The sequence below is a fragment of the Lytechinus pictus genome, chromosome 5 (assembly GCF_037042905.1).
Source record: "Lytechinus pictus isolate F3 Inbred chromosome 5, Lp3.0, whole genome shotgun sequence".
Classification (NCBI taxonomy): Eukaryota; Metazoa; Echinodermata; class Echinoidea; order Temnopleuroida; family Toxopneustidae; genus Lytechinus; species Lytechinus pictus.
In genome coordinates this window covers 3350101-3371772 of record NC_087249.1, presented here as the reverse complement: position 1 = coordinate 3371772, position 21672 = coordinate 3350101, and the positions used below count along the sequence as shown (strand labels likewise).

Genomic DNA, 21672 nt, shown 5'->3' with positions numbered 1-21672 from the left:
CACAATTGAATTTTATTTCAAAAGGCCATTTTTCTTCTGGCTCGCTTCGCTCGCTGGCGACTTTTTACAAATTTTCCCACATTTGCTATGGTAGGTCCCCTCAAAATATTTGGATGATTACGGTACACAACTGCAGCACTGAATTTATGTGTTGTGTGAAAGTAATGTAAATATACACGCAATTTGATTAAAATTCAAGTGGCCATCTGTAAGGTTTAAAATGGCTTTAATATCAAGAGGTTCCGGGGCTCCACCCTGGACCCCACTCATAAAGCATTGTTGTATGGGTTTGGACCATGGCCCTCAGAAGTTCTACAACCAAACAAAAAAGAGGAAAGAAAGAAAAGCAAAGGAAAAGTGTTTAATATTTTTCTGAATATCACGTCAAAATCTATCTTCATGTTAAGATTCTCATGAAAAGGGATTTTTTCTATCTCGCTCGCTCCGGACTTATATTAAGCTACTTCGCACCTGTTTAACCCCCTAGTTAGCTTTCAAGACCCCTAATTTTTTAATATCGAATATCAAATATTGGTCCATGCAACTTCACACGTGTTTAAATACAGGGACCTATCCACGGAGGATTAGTCTATTGTTACTGGGGGTGCTGAGCATTGTTACAGCACCCCCAGTAACAATAGTTAATCCTCTGTGGCCAGGTCCATGTTTTAATATCGAACCTGAATATCAAACCAACTTAACAGTTTGAATATCGAATATCGAACTTCCAACCAACTTCCTGCCGGTGTATGGCTGTTGGCTGTGCGAGAGACAAAATCACAGAGCAGGAAGTGGAAAGCGAGTACCCGATTTCGTTTTCGCTGTCTGCGTTTTTCCAAACAGAATCAGGGGGTAGAAAGCGTGTTCTGATTTTGTTTTTGATATATAACAAACACAAGTATAGAATGAGGTATCAGAAAGAGCCCAAAAGTATTTCTGATTTCATTCTTCTGTTTTTGATCTCCAAAAACGAAATCACAACAGGTTTTTCTCGTTGTGATTTCGTTTGTGTGTTTTCAAAGACCGAACCATGAGGTTGACTTCCGTTTTTGCTCTGCGATGATCGGGAATGAAAAACGAATTATCCATTAGTACCCTGATTCTTATACTCACATATGACAAGAATTAAAGAGCGAGGATAGATCCGGCCGGATGCATGATTGAATTGATCCGAACTAAAGGGGGAGGGGTAAGGAAAAAGCTTAGCATTTGATTTAAAAATCTGAATTAGAAAATTTTCTGTCAGTTTTATGCGTGAACCAAAACGACACGACACGAGATGTTAGTGAGAGATAGGCCCAATTAGAATTTCATAGAAAGTACATGGCAATCATGTTGATACTATTTAAAAAATGGATTGCTCAAAACTTTCCGCGATCAGCTACGAAAGACCAATCGTAAACAGATCCCCTGCACTTCGCAATTTAGTTCCATATAAAGGTATAATATAAGAAAGTAAAGTAGGCCGACGTTTTTCACATGAGGAATTTCATGACGCCAACCCCCCCCCCCCCCCTCTATCTCTCTCTAAAATAATACTGTACGTTATGGACCTATTTCTACTAATATAGGCCTATTATGAGAGGTTTATTTGCCTATCTATTATGAAGCGCGTCCCGGAAGAAACGAGAACGAAAATGATCCGTCACGGTTTTACAACTTTAGTTATCACAATTATTCCATTAATGATAATTAATTAAGTCAGATTCTCTTTTGACAGTTTAATAAAATGAATGAAATAATAACTTCACGCATGTAACACTTTTTTGAAGAGAGGTTGTCCCGGGGGTTGCCCCCTCAAATCGTTATTTTGGGCGGTATCCGTCTATTTCAATGAGAAAATGGCAAGAGGTTGTCCCGGGGGTTGCCCCCTTAAATCGTTCTTTTGGGCGGTATCTCTATTTCAATGAGAAAATGGCATTTCCAGCATTAAGTTAAATTTCTGTCCCGATAAGGAGAATGACTTAGGAATAACAAGCACCAGTAGGCATATATTTTGTTTGAATTATTGTTTTTGCCATTTCCATGATCTTCCATGGATGAAACGAACGCGTTTTCACTTCGAGGACGGCCCTGTCATGACACCTAGTTTGAATCCTCCCCCCCCCCCCTTTTTGTTTTTCCTAAAAGAGTTATCGCTCCACTTTGACGATCAGCCATCAACAAAGTTTTACCAGAAAGCTTTGTTTGATGGTAGGGGTGGAAAAACCAAACTTTATGAAATAAAGAAAATTATGTTAATAAAGCATGGATGGAGACCTATAGGCCCAAACAGATTTATTTAATTTCTTGCTCATTTTCTCTGATTGAGGTGTAATTTTAAAGGCAGAATTCACAACCGACCCCAAGATCTGATAAGATCTAACACGGTCACTACGCCTTTTATTACTCCACGATTAAGACATCGGTTTCAATAGTGCTGAGAATCATGACAGTGGAAACGAGGTACTATTCCTTGTTGTTTACAGTAGGCGGCAGCAAAATTCAAAATTAGTTGTGGAGCGTTTTCAGTAAGAGGATGGCCCAGGCTGAAAATAATTATATCTAAATAGAGTTAAATTCACAGAGCAAAATGCTGAAAATTTCATCAAAATCGGATAACAAATAAGCGTTGTGGCCCAGTGGATTAGCCTCCGGACTTTGAAGCAGAGGGTCGTGGGTTCAAATCCCAGCCATGGTGTAGTTTCCTTCAGCAAGAAATTTATCCACATTGTGCTACACTCAACCCAGGTGAGGTGAATGGGTACCTGGCAGGAATTTATTCCTTAAAATGCCGAGCGCTGGAAGGCTGCTTGAGCTACAGCCGGGGTTATAATATCCAAGTCCTTCAGAAGCGCATAGAGACGTTATTCATAATGTGTTATGCGCTATACAAGAACTTACTATTATTATTAATAAGTAACGAAGTTAATGAATTCCAAAGTTTATCAATATTTTGTAAAAAGTTATATGCACATCGTCATGAATATTCATTAGGTGGGCTGATGATGTCACATCCCCACTTTCCCTTTTCTTGTGTTATTACATTTCATTCTTTTCATATACATGTGTAAATGATGTGTCTCCATTTTGATGAAAAAGGTTGCGGCAATAGATAACTAACAGGCACGTAGCCAGGGGGGGCGGTGGGGGCGGTCGCCCCCCCAAAAAAACGTCCCCAAAAACAAGGGAAAAAAGAGATGAGAAAAGGAAAAAGGAAGGGACGAAAGGGGAGAAACGTAGCTTTGTGTTTTTTTCTTTTCTTTTTATTCTTTTTTTTTTTCTCAAAATAGAAACTCCTTCACTCTTGCTCTAAATTTATATATGAATTTTGCTTCCGCGCTGCGCGCGGTTAAATGAAAATATTGAATTTCTCCATTGTTTCCCCCACCCTTTCTCTAACCCTGTTTTTCCACCTCAGCTATATGTGTTTCTTGCCAGTTCAAAAGTTCAAATATTAGTATAAGAAGTTATCTTTTTTTTTATTGATCGCGCAACTTCTGGTCGGGTCGGCGGCGGGAGGGTAAAATCTTTATATCAATTTCTGCCGTCACCTCCATAAAGTCAACTTTTCCCGCTTTTCAGCTCATTACTAAACAACCATGATCTTGGGGCAAACAGGTTCCAGATTTAAAAAGAGGAAGGTATAAAATTCGTGTCGTATTAAAAAAAAAGTACAATATTGTTTTATCAAATTCTATTAAACTTCATGTTATTTCCCTGCACATTCATCACCTGTCCTGTTTTGCGCCCTCAGTTTGAAATTTTGAATGTCACTTAAGTTCTTTATAATTCAAAATGAAGCGCTTAAGGATAAGTCAAAGAAATTAGGCATCCTTTTTTATATAATTTCAATAAATCACAGAAGTTTCAATTTTTTGCGCACTATTTTCCTATAATGAAGTTCAATAATCTTAGAAAATCAATTGAATGAGAGCCGATGGGGGTATTAGAGATATCTGCATTTGATGAAACGTCCGCCCTTTGAAATTTCAGAGTTTCATTGCTCTGCGCGGGGAGGAATATCTTCCTCCCGGCATCTACACTTCTTCTCCTCTGTTTTGCGAGTTAAAGATATGCACTGTCGCTAAATTGTTTGTAATCAAATCTGATCTTTCCAAGGGAAGTATTCAATAAATCTTTCAGAATACCCTTTTCTCGAGACCCTTTTCATGGCAAAAAAAATTGATAAAACGCTTTAGCTTCTGCGCTTCGCGCGGGGTTATTATCATTTTAATTTCCTCCATTGTATTCCTTTTTTGTGCGTTCACAATCACATTTGAAAACAAGGTTCAAAATCACAATATAGTCAACTGAATTGGAGCTGATATAGGTACTAGAGACAAGAGAGACGGCTCCTTTTCATTTCAATTTATGAAACACCAAAAGCTTCCCTCCTGCACCCACCCCCTAGGGAGCTCACTTCGCGCGCTCTGTAAGTGTTGGCACGCTTCGCGTGCATTTACCACCCCCTCCAAAATGTAATCCTGGCTACGCGGTTGATAACTAATGCACTTATTCAGTTGTCAATCCAATTACATCATCAGCCAACCTAATGAATATTCATAAAGACATGCCTAGAACTGTTTCACGGGGATAATGCAAATCTTTACAATTCAATAACTTCGTTTATATTTGTTATCCGATTTTTGATCAAACTTTCAGCATTTTGCTCTGTGAATTTTACTCTATTTATTGAGATATAAATATCTCCAGCCTGGACCATCCCTTTAACGGATTTGTCGGATGTTTTAAACAGACAAAAGTCTGATTAATCCGACAGTTACCATAGCAACAGTCAGACACATGTGCTTAGCTTATCAGCCAACAAAATCAAGGAAAGTTTTCAGATCTTGTCAAGATGACAAATGTTGACGAAACGCTCTCCAGAAGTGCCATGCTTATGGAAAATAAATTTATTTCTCTTAAAAAAATATTTTCATGCATTTGCATTGGATTCCAATTCGTTTTCAAAAGCTGTATTCCCTTGACACTCACAAAAAATATTTTCTAGGTAACCAGTTTTCTGGCGATTGGCTCCAGTCATCTCAATCTCTTCCTTCTCCCCCCCCCCCCTCTCACGCTCTTCCTTTCTTTGTCTGTCTCTCTCTCTTATCTCGCCCCCTCTCTTTTTTCCCTCTCTATCTTTCTTTACATACTTAACTAAATAATCATATATGATACAAATCTTACAACCACTACAAATCAGAGAAGTTATTGTGTAATAACGTATCTATAATCCTATAATCCCGTGGTTGTTTTAAATATAAGGGAACTTCCTACTAGGACAGACAGAGAATGTACAAAATGAGAAAGAGACAAGAGAATCATTTGAATTTGTGAACAAACATCACAAATGATGTTTAATTTTTGAATTGATACAAAGTTAAATGTGAGGTACTTTCTTAAAATGTATTTCTTCCATACATGATCTTATATCTTCAATAAATAAAAGTAATTTCACCCCCCCCCCCAAAAAAAAAAGAGAGTAAATTCAATGAAATTGATAAATAGCAAGCACAATTTTCTTCGCCCAAGCTTTTAAAAATGATCCTAATCAAATCAAAGAAATAAGTTTTCTTCTCATAAAATCTTGAGAAAATTTCTGGAGGAAAAGAACATTAATTTGATACAACCTACAAATCTCTTAAGAAAAAAGATACCCAAGCATACATGTTCTGAGATGCAAAAACTGAATGTTGTTTTCATATTCATGGCTTAAATGCTCTTTAAAAAAACCTTGATGGTCATCATAAAAATGATTTGAGAACTTTACTTTGAAGTATATGGTAGTTCACTTTAAAAATGACTATTTGTTTTAATAATGTCATTATTTTCAGGGGCCGCGGAATGGTTTTCAAAGTGGGGGGGGGGGGCTGACCATGCAAAAAATCACAATCATATAGTCATTTTTACTTTTTTGTACACGGTTTTGGAAAAAAGTGGGGGCTGAAGCCCCCCCCCCCCACACTTCCGTGGCCATTGTTTTTTTGTTTTTTTCTAAGATACAAATTACGATTACACGACTTCATCTCCTTTCCAAAAGATGATCAATGGGAATAAAATATCATCACTGGAAGTGATATTGGAATACAAATCACAAAATTTATACCTACATTGCACAGTATTTGGGTAAATGGCACAATTTCTCTAATTGTTTCACAAAAAAATAAGTAAAAATAACAGAGCATTGAATAAAATACAACAGAAACAATAACAATACGAAATGTTAATGACAACATAACTATCAAACATGAGAGGCACCAACATGCAATCAAAGTATCTACTTTTTAATGTGCAACCACACACATTTTGAGAATAAACTCAAGCCAAAGTCCATATTGGCAATGAATGATACACACAAATACCTCACAGATTTAATTTCCCCAAGCATGTGAAAGAGTTGAATGGGCATGTCTAAGTGTCTGAAGAGGGAGAGAGAAAAAAGTTCATCTATGAATGATACTTCACAAACTTCCAAGAAAACTATTCATATAACAGTCTACTACTGTTAAGATTATTAGACTTGAAAAACAATAGAAATATTGTTCAAAGGGCATTTAAAAGGTAAAGGAAAATGGGGAGTAATGGGAGGAGGACAAAAAGAAAAAAAAAAGGAGAGGAAGAGTGTAATGAGGAGGAAAAAAAGAGAAGGATGACGAAGAGTGTGATTTTCATTTAAGAGTTTAAGTTTTTTTAAATATGCAATATAAGCTTTTTATTACTCAGTTTTGTGTAAGAGAACAACAAGCTACAAGTCTCTGGTCATATTTTCATATCAAGTAGGATTTCACTTCATAAAACCAAGATACAAAAAAAATCAGGGTTCAGTTTATTTATGAGAATTAACACAACAAACTCTTCACTGTACAGATTTAAGAAGTGGCATTATTTGGGAAATAAAATGGCAAGAAATACACAAAATATATACTCAAAATGAAATCAATGATTTCAGGGCAGCAGACAATGTTTGAAATGTAGGACTTCAAAGTGCTCACCAAAAAATACACAAGTAATACTTAATTTCTATATCAGATATAATGTTAAGAAAGCATTGTGTGACATGCCAATAGCTTACAACAAATATCAAAATTGGACAAAGTATTCTTCAGCAGCAAGTACACTTATATTTGTCAAATAAAAATAAAAACATTTGAGCTGCCATTCTATGCAATCATTTTAATGAACATAAAATTAAATCAATTAAAATATGTTATATCTTGATCTTTAACTCAGTTTTTATCAGTAAATAATGTGGAATTTCACATGTTCTAGGCCATGTGATTTGTGATTATCTACTTAATAAATTAATATGGAAAGCCAGCAATGCAATAATTCTTTATCAAGGGGATGCCCTCACTGTCCCTATGTAGACAGAGGACTATACTGGTTGGTCAAAACAATTATACATGCATGAGTGTTTGACAGATTTGAGGGACACTTTTGAAGGGACTACTGCATCAAACATGATGGTGCTACAGGCTTCCCGTAGTTGGTATTGATGAGATCAATCACATCTCTTTGTAAGGCGGGGCCCTAATATCGAGAAACAAAACCAAACTAATCAGGCTAACAAATTATGTTCAGGGATAACAGTACAGTATGCCACTGATCTTGACATCAAATATAAAGCATGGTAGAAAAAAAAGAAGACTCCATGTTTGTGCGAATAGAATAATGATGATGATTCATATCTTATTGTATTGTTGAAAGAAAAAAATACTTTGGACAAATTAGGCCTTACAGGGATTTCGTAAATTGTGAATTATTGATTTTGTATTTTATTTCAAACAGACACTTATCAATCAGTTTTGACAGTCTCTCTTTGTTACTTAAACTGATTTTTAGCCACTTTGGAATAGATCTCAACTTTTACCTGGAATTCAATTGAACTTGTCCTGGGAGCACCATGAGTTTATTTCATAATTCATGTTGAATTTAATGTCACTTATAGTGAGAATGAGAGATGATTGACATTCTTTGATAAAATGGTCCATATCAAAGTATAAATCAATGTAGATAAAATGCACACAAAATAAAGGTTAATGTTTAGAGTAATACCAATCTCGTTTCTTTGGCCTAACACTCCTTTCTCTTGGAGACAGACTATTTCTCCGTGTCGTCTCCTTACCCTGTCCCCTAGGGGAACTCCTGGGTGAAATACTAGCTGAAGCCTTAGGGATGTCCACATAGAGGACCTCCTTGAGGTCAGGCTTCTTTGGCCTACTTTGTTTCTTCTCAGTTTGTGTGTTGCATAGCACTTTCTCAAGCTCATTGACCTTTTCATTGTACACAGCTGTGTTGTCTGTTCTTATTTGTTCCACAAACTCACTCTTGTCATTGAATTCCTGGTTGCCTTTGGATTCATCAAGGACATTGAGCTGTTTGTCCAGCACCACATCTGTGTTCTTTGGGGTAGGTGAAGTTTCGCTCAGCCTCAACATGCCAAGCTCTAGACAGTCATCCAGTGTCTTTCCTTTACTCTTCTGCTGTTCCAGCAAGATATCTTTAGTGTCAATTAAATCTAACTCTTTGTTCTCACCAGTTTCCTTCTTCCTGACACTTCCATCTTCGGATTCTCTGTTGCAGAGCTGTTCATTCAGCTTCTCCTTCTGCAACTTATCACCAAAGGCTTTCTCTACAGCCTCATAATCCATAAATACAAGACTTTCTTTCCTTTCTGTCTTGGACACAGCCCCTTCCTCTGTTTTCTCTTCTTCTTTCTTATTGTTGTCTCCTGTGTCATAGTCTTCAGATTTCTCCATCAGAAGATCTTCCTTTGATCCTCTCTTTTCTTCATCATCTTGATTGTTGCCCTTCTCTCTGATCTGGTCATCTGCTTCTGACTTTTCACTACCTTCATTATCCGACTCAACAGAACCTTTTTCAAAGGTGTCTCCTTCCTGGTCGTCTCTATCCTCCAGATTATTTGGATCCTTGGACATCATTTCCTTGAAATCCTCCCACTTAGCCTCTTTCTCCTCATCATCAGACTTCTCGCTCTCTTCTGTCTCATTCTTCTCACTACCGTCACTCCTATTGTTGCCCACGCTTACCATCCTATTCAAGAATGCATTGTCTATACATGCTTCCTTCACTTCTTCATCACTGCTTGAACCCAAACCTCCATTGGAGTCAGACTGCAGTAGGTCTGAACTGCCACTGGAATTGTCTTCCCTCTCATCACAAACATTCTCAGTTTGAACACTAAATGGCACATCAGTATACGTCCTCTCCTGGCATTCCTCAAGAATTATTTTCTTAATAACAATAGGTGGCAGGTCATCTATTTCATTTTCAATGTGGAAAGGATGTGTAGCTATTGGTTCATCCCTGATGCATGAATACATTTTGAAGTATGGACTTCTCAGAGCCTCCTCAGCTGTGATTCTCGCTGACGGGTCAAAGGTTAACATGGCAAGCAGCAAATCAAGAGCTGTATTGAGAGAAAGAGAGGATTAATAGTGAAATTACATGTATTAACAAGGTGCAACGCTGAAAAAAAAAACCCTTCTTTTAGTATGTCAAATTCTGCATATATGTCACTTGGCAATTAACTCAATAGTCACTTACCAGACACAGGAAAGCTAAAATGCTTGCTTCATTTGCCATGTTGGAAGTACATGTACGAGACATATGGTAATAATGGAGTAACTTTGAATGCTTTCTCTTTTTTTATCCCTGTCATCATTATCGTCATTATCATCATTATAAAGATTAAGCTTAGTACTAAAATAGTAATTATTTAAAGGGAGATCAGTATCATAACTATCATCATCGGCATAACTATTATCCTCCTTATCAACATCACCATCACTACCATCATCAACATCTTCATCATTATCACCATCATCATCATCATCATCATCACCATCTTTAACATTATCATGATCTTTATCATATCTAGATTACAAATACAATTATTCCTTATTTCTAAACATAAATTTGCAATTAACTTCTGAAGTTTATACACCTACATGCAAGTCCATATGTATCTACTTTGCAACATGAGGTCCTATTAAAGATAGATATATCAACAAACATTTTGACACTCTTCACATACCATGGCAGTCTAAGTTAGAGAGCATCTCTTTGAGTGGATGTCTCGGATAGCCATTGTAGTTTTTCAGCAGTTTGCTTGGAAGGGTGCAAAGTATTTCATTGAGGTCCCTGTCATTGAGCTGTATAGAATCCAGGATCAGCATCATCAGCTCCAGATCGTGGTCCCCAGGAAATAAAGGTTTGCCTGTGACCATCTCTGCCAGGATGCATCCAGCAGACCAGAGGTCAATGGCCTTGGTGTAATCAGTGGGTTGGAGAACCAGCTCTGGTGAACGGTACCACTGGGTGGACACATTCTGTGTGAGGTAGCCCTGTAGAAACAATTGTTTTATGGTCCTGTTCAGTATGTGTACAAAATGAACTGAAACCCACTAAAATTGTCTGCATTTTATAAAGATACCTGGGAGAGATCATCTGAGGTTCCACTGTGAAACCCAGAGAATTTCCGAGTATTTCTTGAACAAGTGCAATAACCTTTATATTTGACTTACGTTGAAGTACATCTATCTTTTCAGCATACATGTACAATACCATGGTGATAGGCACACAGTTTACAGGTTAAGATATTTCTCTTGTATTTCACTAATGAATGCCCCACTGTTGTTTACTATTCATTTTGATGAGGCTAAGACACTTTAAGCCCATATTCTGAAGTCGGGTTTAATCTGAACTCTGGTTTAAAGTTGTGGTTTAACTATAGATAGCCAATAGTTGCATAAATCCTTTACAGTAGCGGTTCAAATGTATCAGCTCATTGACTCTCAAATCATTCTTAAATGTATGGGAGAAGATAAGTAAGATTGTTGTCTTCACCTTTAAAGAATCAGGGAGGAGCACAGTAAACATGAGAAACATGAAATAAAAACAAAATTTTGACATTTTTGGCTCCCCATAATTTTAGTACAGAGTTAGACCATGGTCTAAGTTAAACCAGACTTCAAAGTACGGACCTTAAAATCTTAGTTTAATTCTTCTTGCTAATCACTAGATGAAATCATCTTTGAGTACCATGTTTTATCATATCTGAGGTTTTACTGAAACAGAATTAAGCATTCACAATATATTTTACAGTTACTCCTTCACCTGACATAAAAATCTTATTGAGACTGTATTATATTGTGGAGTACACTGAGCAACTTTTCTAATAAATGTAAATTGAGGTCTTTACAATAATTTCTACCCTTATATATGTATTAGTATATTTTGGAATACATACAAGGAAAGGTTTTTTTTTTTCAAGCTGCTTGTACAGTTCCATACAGATGTGATTATGAAACAAAACACCTGATTTCTGTTTGGCAGTAACAATTCATGACAAAAATCTGGGTAATACCATCTCTGAAAAATTTGTGCAATACATATTTTGTTTCATTTATCTGCTACTTCATGACCTTCTTATGGATACATGTAAATTATTTAATATGACTTGAAAATTATTTCATAAAAATATTTTTTCACTTACTTTATGTGAATAATCTGGGTCGACAATTCTCGCCATTCCAAAGTCCCCGATCTTGAGAACCAAGTCTTCCTGATTGATCAAGACATTCTCAGGCTTGAGATCCCTATGCAAGACATTAGCACTGTGTAGATACTTCAACCCTCTTATCAGCTGATATGCAAACAGTCGAACATGTTCATTGCTGATTCGTTGATGTTCCATCACCACCCTTAGGTCTGCATCAACCAACTCCTGTACAATACAGAGCATTCTAAGCTCAGATGGGATGCTGATATCCTCATCTTCAGGGTTGTCAGAATTCCCATCAAATATTACATCGTATATCTTCACGATGTTCTCGTGCTGAAGCTTCCGGAGGATGCGGATTTCTCTCAGGGCCGAGCGGCAGCCTTTCTTGTCAGCAAGCGAAATGCGCTTGATCGCCACACTCTTGTCACACTCGCTGTCCACAGCGGAGAAGACTGTACCACCGCTGCCATATCCCAGAGGTCGAAGGTCGCAGAATCTAGATCCAATGCCATGGGGAAGGTATGGCCCTTCAGATGGAGAAGCTAACCTAGCCATACTCTTACCACAATCTACCTGTTGAGAAGAAATCAATAATAATACTAAAAATAATACTTATACTAATGATAATGATAATGATGATAATAATAATAATGAATATAATAATAACAATAAGAATAATAATAATAAAATAATGTACAGCAAACTTTCCATTTTAAATCTTAATAAGATAATCAACTCAAGATGCTTTGGAGCAAATAATACAAGAAAAAAATATATTCATTCAAACTTTAACAATGATGAATGGCTGTCTGTCAAAAAGCACCATTATACAGGTATGCCTTGAAGAGAATGAAGCTGTATTCGAACACATCATCTTTCGGACCAAGTTCAATGTCATATTGTCATTAGTTTCTAACTATTTTTAAGCAAATGGGGATGTTTTTTAATTCAGCAGATAGTGAGTTTTCTTATTTTTTGTGGGGGAGGGGGAGATTGGGTGGCAGTTTCTGAACTCTGGGCCAAAATTTCCTGTCTCTGTCATGTAGAAGACGCACGGGCCACGGCCAGTTTTGTAGACTCTCTCCCATTCAAGAGATTTATCACCAGTATCAGAGACTTTTGTACATAATTTGGGTATTCAATTTCAGAAACAGTATTTTTTTGTTCAAAGAGGGAGAGCCAGGCTAAGCAAATTCATCATGAACAGGGTGAAACATTACTCCTCTTCAGATCAAAGTCTAAAGTTAGATCTTTAAAAAAATGCAGTCTACTTTTGAGTTTTGTTTTACGAACATTTTAAAAGTTATCATCCATAATATATCCACACATAGATGGGCTTTGACCTCAGTGAGTTGAGTGATACAAAATTTGGCATTTTGCCTTGGCTAGGCCTATGAATAATGAATCATGAATTATTATGGCTCTACTCGGGAGTTTTCTTTCTGTAATTTTATAGCTACCATGTTGTTGTTTTTTTCACCCTTTTTCAAAGGCTAAGTCTCAAATTCTCCCACATTGGAGTCTTTAAATCCAGTATCGACTGTGTGCCTCTACTGCCAATAGTACAGACCTAGGCCTAGCACAGCTAGCCAATGCCCTATACATTTTACCCAGGGGTGGTCCCAGGGGGGTACTCAATATAAATGTATGATGCCTATGTGCCGCGGTTGAGACCCCATTTTCAGCCTAAATTTCCGTTCCAGAGCATCACCAATTCAAGGCAGCCATAGAGTTTCCAATTTTTTCCCGTTCCGGAGACCCTCAAATTTTCGCCAAGTTACAAGACGCACATCGAGGATGTGCGTCTTGTAACTTGGCGAAAGACAAAAGAGAACAAGGAGTGACATAAACATCGCTGCAAGTCTTCCCCGTCTTTTCAAGATATTTTTTGTTTTTTTAATGAATTCTTTGTTTAAAAATAGAATCAATATTGTATAAATGTCGGAAATTAATTTGTATCCCATTTACATGATTTAGGGCTAGATCTTTTAGAAGGAAAGTAGAAATCTCGGGGGCAAAAATTTCAGGTTTTTTTGCGGTACATACGCGCACATCAATGGGACGCAATACCTGGCTCCGGCTGTGGAGAGTAAGCACACGTTAGTGAAAGATTTGTACTCTCTAGGAGCCTGTTCAGACCGGCAGAGATAGCCCGCGCTAGATCGCGCTATCTCTGCGGTGTGGAAGGTACAACGTCGTTTCGGTCCGCCCAACAGCGAGCCACGGCGAGCCAAAACGGCGTGCCACTGGAGCACCTCTTGGGGGTGGTCCACGAGAGATAGCGCGGTCTAGCGCGCGCTAGATCGCGCTATCTCTGCCGGTGTGAACCCGAGCTACGATAGCACGCCGGAAGTCATCGTTCTACAACGCCATGAAATAAACGTAGGCCGGCTAGCATAATAGGCACAGCGATATCGAGCTCTCAACTAACTAGTACGGGTTCGTAATAGCGCGCGAAATCTTTGACCGCTCTGACCTCATGACGTCACGGCAACAGGACCTCTCAAAAAAGGGGGTGCTACGATAGACCGCGCTATCTCACTGCGGTGTGAATCCGGCGAATGCCAATGGGCGGACCGTGGATCGCGCTACGATAGCGCGATCCACGGTCCGCCCACGGTCCCCCCTTGCGGTGTGAACAGCCTCTAGGAGCCTCTTCTTCTTCTTCTGTAGCCTCCTGGCTACACACAGTCCCAGAACCCATCTACAGTGCGTATAAAAAAAAACGGGACAGTTTTGAAAAGTCTATAAAAAAATTGTTTCAAATTATGATATCTTTATTTGATGTTAATAGATGCTCTGAAATCTTATCTTTGAAATGCAATAAAAAAAATGTAAATTTTGTTCATGCTTGAGCAAACACAGGACGTTTTTGTCGGGGGTTCAAAAAGAGGCTTGCGCCAGAATGGCAGAATATGAGTAATATGATGATCAGACTTCTTGCTAATCAGCAGACTTCCTCTTAACCTTTTAGTTATCTATGCCATAATTTTACAATTATGCTGTCAAATTACAAATTTATTTATTTACTTGAATTATTTTGTTTTTTCATTTGAATTTCTTTTACCTTTGAATTTTCCTTCATAAGTAAGAAAAAGAAGACTTTTTTGTCAACCCAAGCAAGAAGATTTGCATTAAACTTGTAATTATTCAAATCCTTTTATAATTTGAAACAAATTATGTTATGGCACCTTTAAAAGACATGAATCCATTTTTCAAGGGGTTATTGATTCCTTGACCAAGTTTAATTAAACGCTTGACAGGACAAACAGGAAGGGATTCATTTCTTTCAATTACAATGGTGTATTGAGTCAATTTTGAAGGAGCTGGATATGGCAGATCGGGTAAAATGTATTAAAAATTTGTGAGCGAGCTAAGCAAGCACGCAAATATTCCCACTTTCTTATTACAATATCAAATTTTGTGAAAGATTTTGACATAATCAGAAAATAATATCATATTTTACTTTCTTTCTTTCTTTTTATTTTCTTTCCACTTTTTTCTTGGTCATGATTTTTTTTTAATTGAGGGGGGGGGGGGGAACATCCCCGAGCCCCCGCCCATCTGTATGGCACTGTTCAAAAGGCACCATAACCTTTGTAGCACACAATGGAAGGATTTGAAAAAAAATACAAGCTCTCCAATACTTTGGTTGAAAAAAAATTGTTTTTGCTTGAAGAAGGAATATTCAAAGCTAAAAAAGAGCATATTAAAAAGAAACAGAACAATTCAAGGAAATAAATAGATTTGAAAATGAATTTTGACCGCATAATTTGAAAATTATGGCAAAGATAATGAAAAGGTTAAGAAGAAGTTTGCTGATTAGCAAGAAGTCCGATCATCATATTTATCATTTTATGCCATTTTGGCGCAAGCCTCTTTTTTAACCCCAGACAAAAATATTCTGTGTTCACTCAAGCATGAACGAAACTAAAAAAAATGTTTATGGCATTTGAAAGATAAGACCTCAGAGCACATATTGACACCAAAACATAGACATCATAATTTGAAACAAAAATTTTATAGACTTTTCAAATCTGTCCCGTTTTTTTTATACGCACTGTATAGTCTAGATCTAGTAACATTCTAGACCAAAAGCTTCGCTGCTTCGGTCTCTGTTATGTTGGTTGTTCCGCTGAACTCCGTTGGCTCCACTCACCAATTACAGAGACCGAAGTTCTAACTCTATCTGTACAGGGACTCAATGGCCATATGTTTATGTATTAAGTTCGATCAAACAGGGAAGAGGGAGTTGCGCGACAGCCGAAGTAAGTCACTGTTTTTTCCCCTTTTAAGTTTATTTTTTCCTGTTTTGGTGCATTTCAGGCCAAAACGGAATAATCTTTGTTTTGGTCCAGTTCTTTTTATAGAATCTAGATACTTTTAGGAAATAAAGACAAAAATCGATGAGCCCCATCGGGGGGATTTCGATTGTTAACCCCCGCTGCGCCCCTAATGGTGGCTGCACGATAGCTACCTCGAGCGAAGTTCATGCAGGCTCCACTCCACTTCACTACCCTACGCTCCACCTACCCGAACTTCGGGATGGTGAACCAGTTCGGATATACCGAGTGACAAAGGGGGGATGGAATGATGGTTTATTGTAAAAATTACAAAAAAATATAAAACGAGAAAGGTAAATAGCTTAATATCTTAATCTACACCCCTATTTCACTCCGTGTCCATCCTCCGGTTATCCTCAAAATTGGTGATTTTGGGCCAGTATCAAATTTCTCACACGTATTATTCACGGCCGATTTCAAAACATTGTATGCAACAAACGTAGAGGGCAGCAACACACATCAGTGTTGCTGTTAGGAAGGTCCACTTGATACGCGCATACAGTCAATGTTTTGAAATCGGCCGTGAATAATACGTGTGAGGAATTTGATACTGGCCCAAAATCACCAATTTTGAGGATAACTGGAGGATGGACACGGAGTGAAATGCAGGTGTAGAGTAAGATATTAAGCTATTTATCTTTCTCGCTATATTTTTTTTCTGTAATTTTTACAACCATCATTCCATCCCACCTTTGTCACTCGGTATATCCGAACTGGTTCACCGTCCCGAAGTTTGGGTAGTGTGGAGCGTAGTGTAGCGGTAGTGAAGTGGAGCCTGCAGGCTGCACGAACTTTGCCCAAGTACACGATAGCGAGCCGTCTGTGTACGAGGAGAAATTTAAAAAATTTAGAAATGTTAAAAAACTCCTCCAGCTCAGCTGTCTAGTATAGTAATACTAGTAGTAGTAACATTCTAACCTCGCAGTCGCACATAGCCTTGAGGACTCCGTGATCATATTTGTTTCAAGGCTTCGTAATCAAATGACAATATCAAAATCCTAATCACGGAGTCCTCAAGGCTAAGATTAGACCAAAAGCTTCGGTCTCTGTTTACCTCGAGCGAAGTTCGTGCAGGCTCCACTCCACTTCACTACCGCTACACTACGCTCCACCTACCCTAACTTCGAGACCATGAATTCGATCGGATATTCTGAGTGACAAAAGGTGAGATTTTATGGTGGGAAAATATAAAATTCATGCAACATCACGATCTTTAAAAACAAGTACAACTAATATTCTTACTTTACACAAAGCTTCACTTCTTTTCCATGCTTCTATCAGTCTCAAAATTGGTGATTTATAGCCAACATGAAGTTCCTCACACGTATAAATATTAATGCGCTGCCGAATTAAAAACATCGCATGCGGGAGGCACCGGGTCCGGTCCGAGCTCGGACCCTCGCGCATGTGATGTTTTGAAATCGGCAGCGAATTGTTTATACGTGTGAGGAACTTCATGTTGGCTCTAAATCACCAATTTTGAGACTGATAGAAGCATGAAAAAGAAGCGAAACTTTGTGTAAAGTAAGAATATTAGTTGTACTTGTTTTTAAAGATCGTGATGTTGCATGAATTTTATATTTTCCAACCATAAAATCCCACCTTTTGTCACTCGCCATATCCGATCGAATTCATGGTCTCGAAGTTCGGGTAGGTGGAGCGTAGTGTAGCGGTAGTGAAGTGGAGTAGAGCCTGCACGAACTTCGCTCGAGGTAGTCTCTGTTATGTTGGTTGTTCAGCTGAACTCCGTTGGCTTCACTCACCAAATACAGAGACCGAAGTTCTAGCGCGATCTGTACAGGGGACTCAATGCCAATGGCCATATGTTTATGTGTATTAAGTTCGGATAAAACAGGGCAGTGAAGTTGTGCGACAGCCGAGGTAAGTCACTGTTTTTGTTCCTTTTAACTTGATTTTCCCCGTTTTTTTGGATGCCAAGAGGGAATATTAATTTGCATTTCGGTCGCGTTAATTTTCAAAAGTTTGATTCATTGACAAAAGACAAAAATTGAAGAGCCCCGACGGGGGGATTTTGCATTGTAAGTCCCCTAATGGTGGCTGCACGATAGCGAGCCGTCTGTGTATGAGGAGAAATTAAAAAAAAAAAATGTTAAAAAACTCCTTGAAACAGACGGCTGCCAGCTGTCTAGGCTAAGATTAGAAGTCGCACAAGTCAAAAATCAGAAATCTGGAAATGATACAACACAGGTACGCACGCTATGTTTGTCACGACTACCGAACTACAAAAAAGTACAAGCAGCATTTCTGCTATGCTTCGACAACTACAGTGGCAAACCCTTCAAGAGCATAGGGCCCAAGCCAAGACTCTACTAATGTATCGCATCATTAATAATCTTGTCAAGCAACAACTGAAACACTCATCCTTCAAATCCCGAGGTCATTCTCAAAAACTCATGATTCCATTTGCAAATACGGAATGTTACAAAAATTCCTTCTTTCCTGCCACTGCCAGGTTATGGAATTCCCTACCTCAGGACGCCGTAGACAGCACCTCAGCAAACATATTCAAGACTCAAGAGTGAGGTGCAACATGTCAGACTATGTTAGTCTGCATTTGTTTGTAAATATGTAAATAATATGTTGGCTTTATTTTTTTTCATTTTTATTTTTTACCACAACTTCAACGGTGGATACTCAGCACTCAGCATTCAAGTCCACAATACAGTACGACAATACACCACAGGTGGTATGTACTTATATAGGAAGAAGAAGAAGTGGTGTGTGAGTGTCACATCATCATCACAGAACCGTACCGGTACCGTACCGTACGGTACGTACGGTATTGTACAACGCCTACTTAGCTTGTTGTACGCGAGCAAATGGGAGGCTGAATGTCAAACATTCGTACCGTTGCACAAAAGACGTACCATCCAAAATGTACCGTCCAAAATGTACCGTTGCACGGCTTTAGGAGGTGACGTCACAAAGCTAGATAAATGCGCGAATACTCGTGCTACGTAATGACAAAAATTAGGTATGCAAGTAAGCATGCGCATTGCTACTAGCAACTACCTTTTTACGATCTAGATCACATTCACAGTAGCTCGTTAACGTTGCGGACAAGAGGGCTAGGCCTAGGTCTAGATCTAGATCTTAATCTAACTTTTGGATTATTTATTTGCATTTTACAATCGGATTACCATGGCAGCACCTACATTTGCACTGTTAACCGATATAGAATTGGAGGAGCTTGTCTCTGATGCGGATGCAAAAAACACAAAACGCGGTATCAAGTTTGCAAAATGTCGCCTGGAAGAATTTGCCAAATGTGCTTCTACCTCGCTCGAGGACGTGGAAAAACTATCCAAGGATGAGTTAGACAAGTTTCTTTGTCGCTTCTATGCCGGTCTGAGGAAGGAAGATGGCACATTTTATGCCAAAAAGACAATGCATGCCATTAGATTTGGCGTTTGCCGTCATTTCAAATCCGTGAGAGGTGTGGATATTTCAGACGCAGCGAATTTCCCAGAAAGTCAGAAAATCTACAAGGCCATGATGATAAAGCTGAAAAAGGAGGGCAAAGGATATGTTCAACACAAAACTGCCATATCTGATAGTGACATGGCAAAAATAGCTCAATCAGATGCAGTGGACACAAACACACCACTTGGACTACAAAACAAAGTGTTTCTTGATGTCATGACATATTTCGGACAAAGAGGTCGTGAAAATCTTCATCTCATGCAATTTGATGATTATGTCTTGCAAAAAGACGAAGATGGAGTTCGATATTTTGAGCATCGCGACACGCTAACAAAGTCAAGACGAGAAAATGAAGATGAAAAGTTTGGTGGACGAATGTATGAGGTGCAAGGATCTGAAAGATGTCCAGTATTCTCGTTGATGAAATATCTAACTTTGCTAAATCCCGAATTGACAAACTTCTGGCAAAGGCCAAAGTCCAAGACCCCAGAAAATGGACCCTGGTATGACAAAGCACCTCTCGGACAAAACAGCTTAGGAAACAAAATGAAAAACATCGCAAAGAGTGCTGGGTGCACAGCTCACTACACCAACCATAGCCTGCGGGCGACTACAGTGACCATTCTCGATCAAGCAGGCATTGCTTCCCGAGATATCATGGAAGTAACTGGACACAGATCAGAGTCCTCTCTAAAAAACTATGTAAAAACAAGCAAGAAGAAGAAGAGAGAAATGAGTGCCCAAATCGCATCATCAATGCAAGAAGAGAAATTAGGAGTCCTAGGACTAGGACCACGCCTAACTCCAAGCAACATATCTAACGTAGGCCTAGGCCTAGACCTATCTCACGTTAGATCCAGATCTAGACCTGTACCACACACTTCAACTTGTCCCACTGACACTGGTCTGGGATCTGGTCTTGTCTCCAGTCAGACACAAAGTAGACATGGAACTCCTATCGATAGACCCAAATCTAGACCTGCTACTACTAGTACTAGTGCAACCCTCGATGCTGAGAATCTTGAGATTGCTGGAATTGACGAACCCATCCTGTCTCTCTCCCAAGAACAATTGATATTTCAGGATAATTTGAATATCCACCAAAATACATCGTCATCGAATACCGTGCAACATTTTCATTTTCACGGGCCTGTTACTTTCTACAACAAATAGACTAGCCTCGACCCTTTGTTAGACATTTCTAGATCTAGGCCTAGCCCTATCGCTCAACTCAAAATTAGATACGAGGCTTGCTGTAGTCTAACGTTATGCCATGGACGTGAACTCAGAAAAGTAAAATTTTCAGTTTGAAAATTTTTGTAAAAATGTTGAAAAAAGGTTGGAGTTGGATTTTTTTACTGTTTGGAACTATATTACACTGTTTGCATCCGTGTTTAATTGGAACTAGTTTACTGTTTGGATTTAATGTTGGACCTAAAATCAGTGTTTGGAACTAAAGAGGTGGATTTCATGTTGGACCTAAAAATCACTGTTTGGAACTAAGCTGTGTGAATTTCATGTTGGACCCAGAATCCGTGTTTGGACTTTGGAAGCTGTGTGGATTTCATGTTTGACCCAAAATCCATGTTTGATTGCAGTTCAAGTCAGCTGTTTCTGTTGTGTTGTGAACACCTGCACAGTTCCATCAACGGTAAGTTAATTGATTATCATATCACTCAGCATTAACTTTAACGATAGATCTCTTTTGTGACGTCACAATTGCCGGTAAACGCGTACTGATTAAATGCGCGATGTTGGCTGCTTCAAGTGCGCAACGCTAGCCAGCGGCTCAAAATTTGTGTTAATTGTCTGCAGTAGAATTTCCATCATTTTAATTTGATATAAGAAAAAAAAACTATTATATTATCACATTTTCGCTAAATTCCGAGGCGTTGTACAACACAAATAGCGAATATTCTTATTCGTGCAATGGTGCGAGATTTCGCATTCGGTGAAAGAAAGAAACGCTCTATTCAACTCGGCTCACGCCTCGTTGAATAGAGCATCTTTCTTTCACCTCATGCGAAATCTCGCACCATCGCACTCATGCCTATTCGCTATTTGTATACCGTATGCTTGACACTCACACTCACCGAAAAAGATATGTAAATTGTCATCATTAGTCAAATTATATGCATGAATTTCAAGAGAACATCTAAAATATTTTATATAGCACTGACATACTTACAATAACACAGAAACAACCTTCAATAATTGATGATTTTCATATGAAATTGACATCTGCCACGTTTGTATGAGCCTTTTTAGATGACAAATTACCCGACCGACGTGACGAAACTCTTTTACGCTTTACGCCATCATCCCGATTTCGATAAAACAAACACAATCCTATACTGTATGTACGGTGTCTGT

General features: G+C 38.4%; 1 protein-coding gene across 1 annotated transcript; it reads right to left on the bottom strand.

The window, feature by feature from the left end:
- Positions 1-5309: 5309 nt before the first annotated feature.
- On the bottom strand, positions 5310-21672 carry LOC129262567 (mitogen-activated protein kinase 6-like). The gene is made up of 4 exons (XM_054900699.2): positions 21488-21672; positions 11504-12085; positions 10043-10352; positions 5310-9415 (listed from the first exon to the last, which is right to left on the bottom strand). The coding sequence occupies exons 2-4, from the start codon at positions 12065-12067 to the stop codon at positions 8022-8024; spliced, it is 2268 nt and encodes a 755-aa protein (XP_054756674.2). The 5' UTR covers positions 12068-12085; positions 21488-21672; the 3' UTR covers positions 5310-8021.

What these genes read in the sequence shown, in the direction of transcription:
- LOC129262567 (XM_054900699.2), bottom strand. Translation starts at nt 12,067, where the DNA reads ATGGCTAGGTTAGCTTCTCCATCTGAAGGGCCATACCTTCCCCATGGC. An exon ending in ACCCAGATTATTCACATAAA is followed by an intron (nt 10,353 to 11,503) that starts GTAAGTGAAAAA and finishes TTGTTTCTACAG; the next exon opens with GGCTACCTCACACAGAATGT. An exon ending in CTCTAACTTAGACTGCCATG is followed by an intron (nt 9,416 to 10,042) that starts GTATGTGAAGAG and finishes CTCTCAATACAG; the next exon opens with CTCTTGATTTGCTGCTTGCC.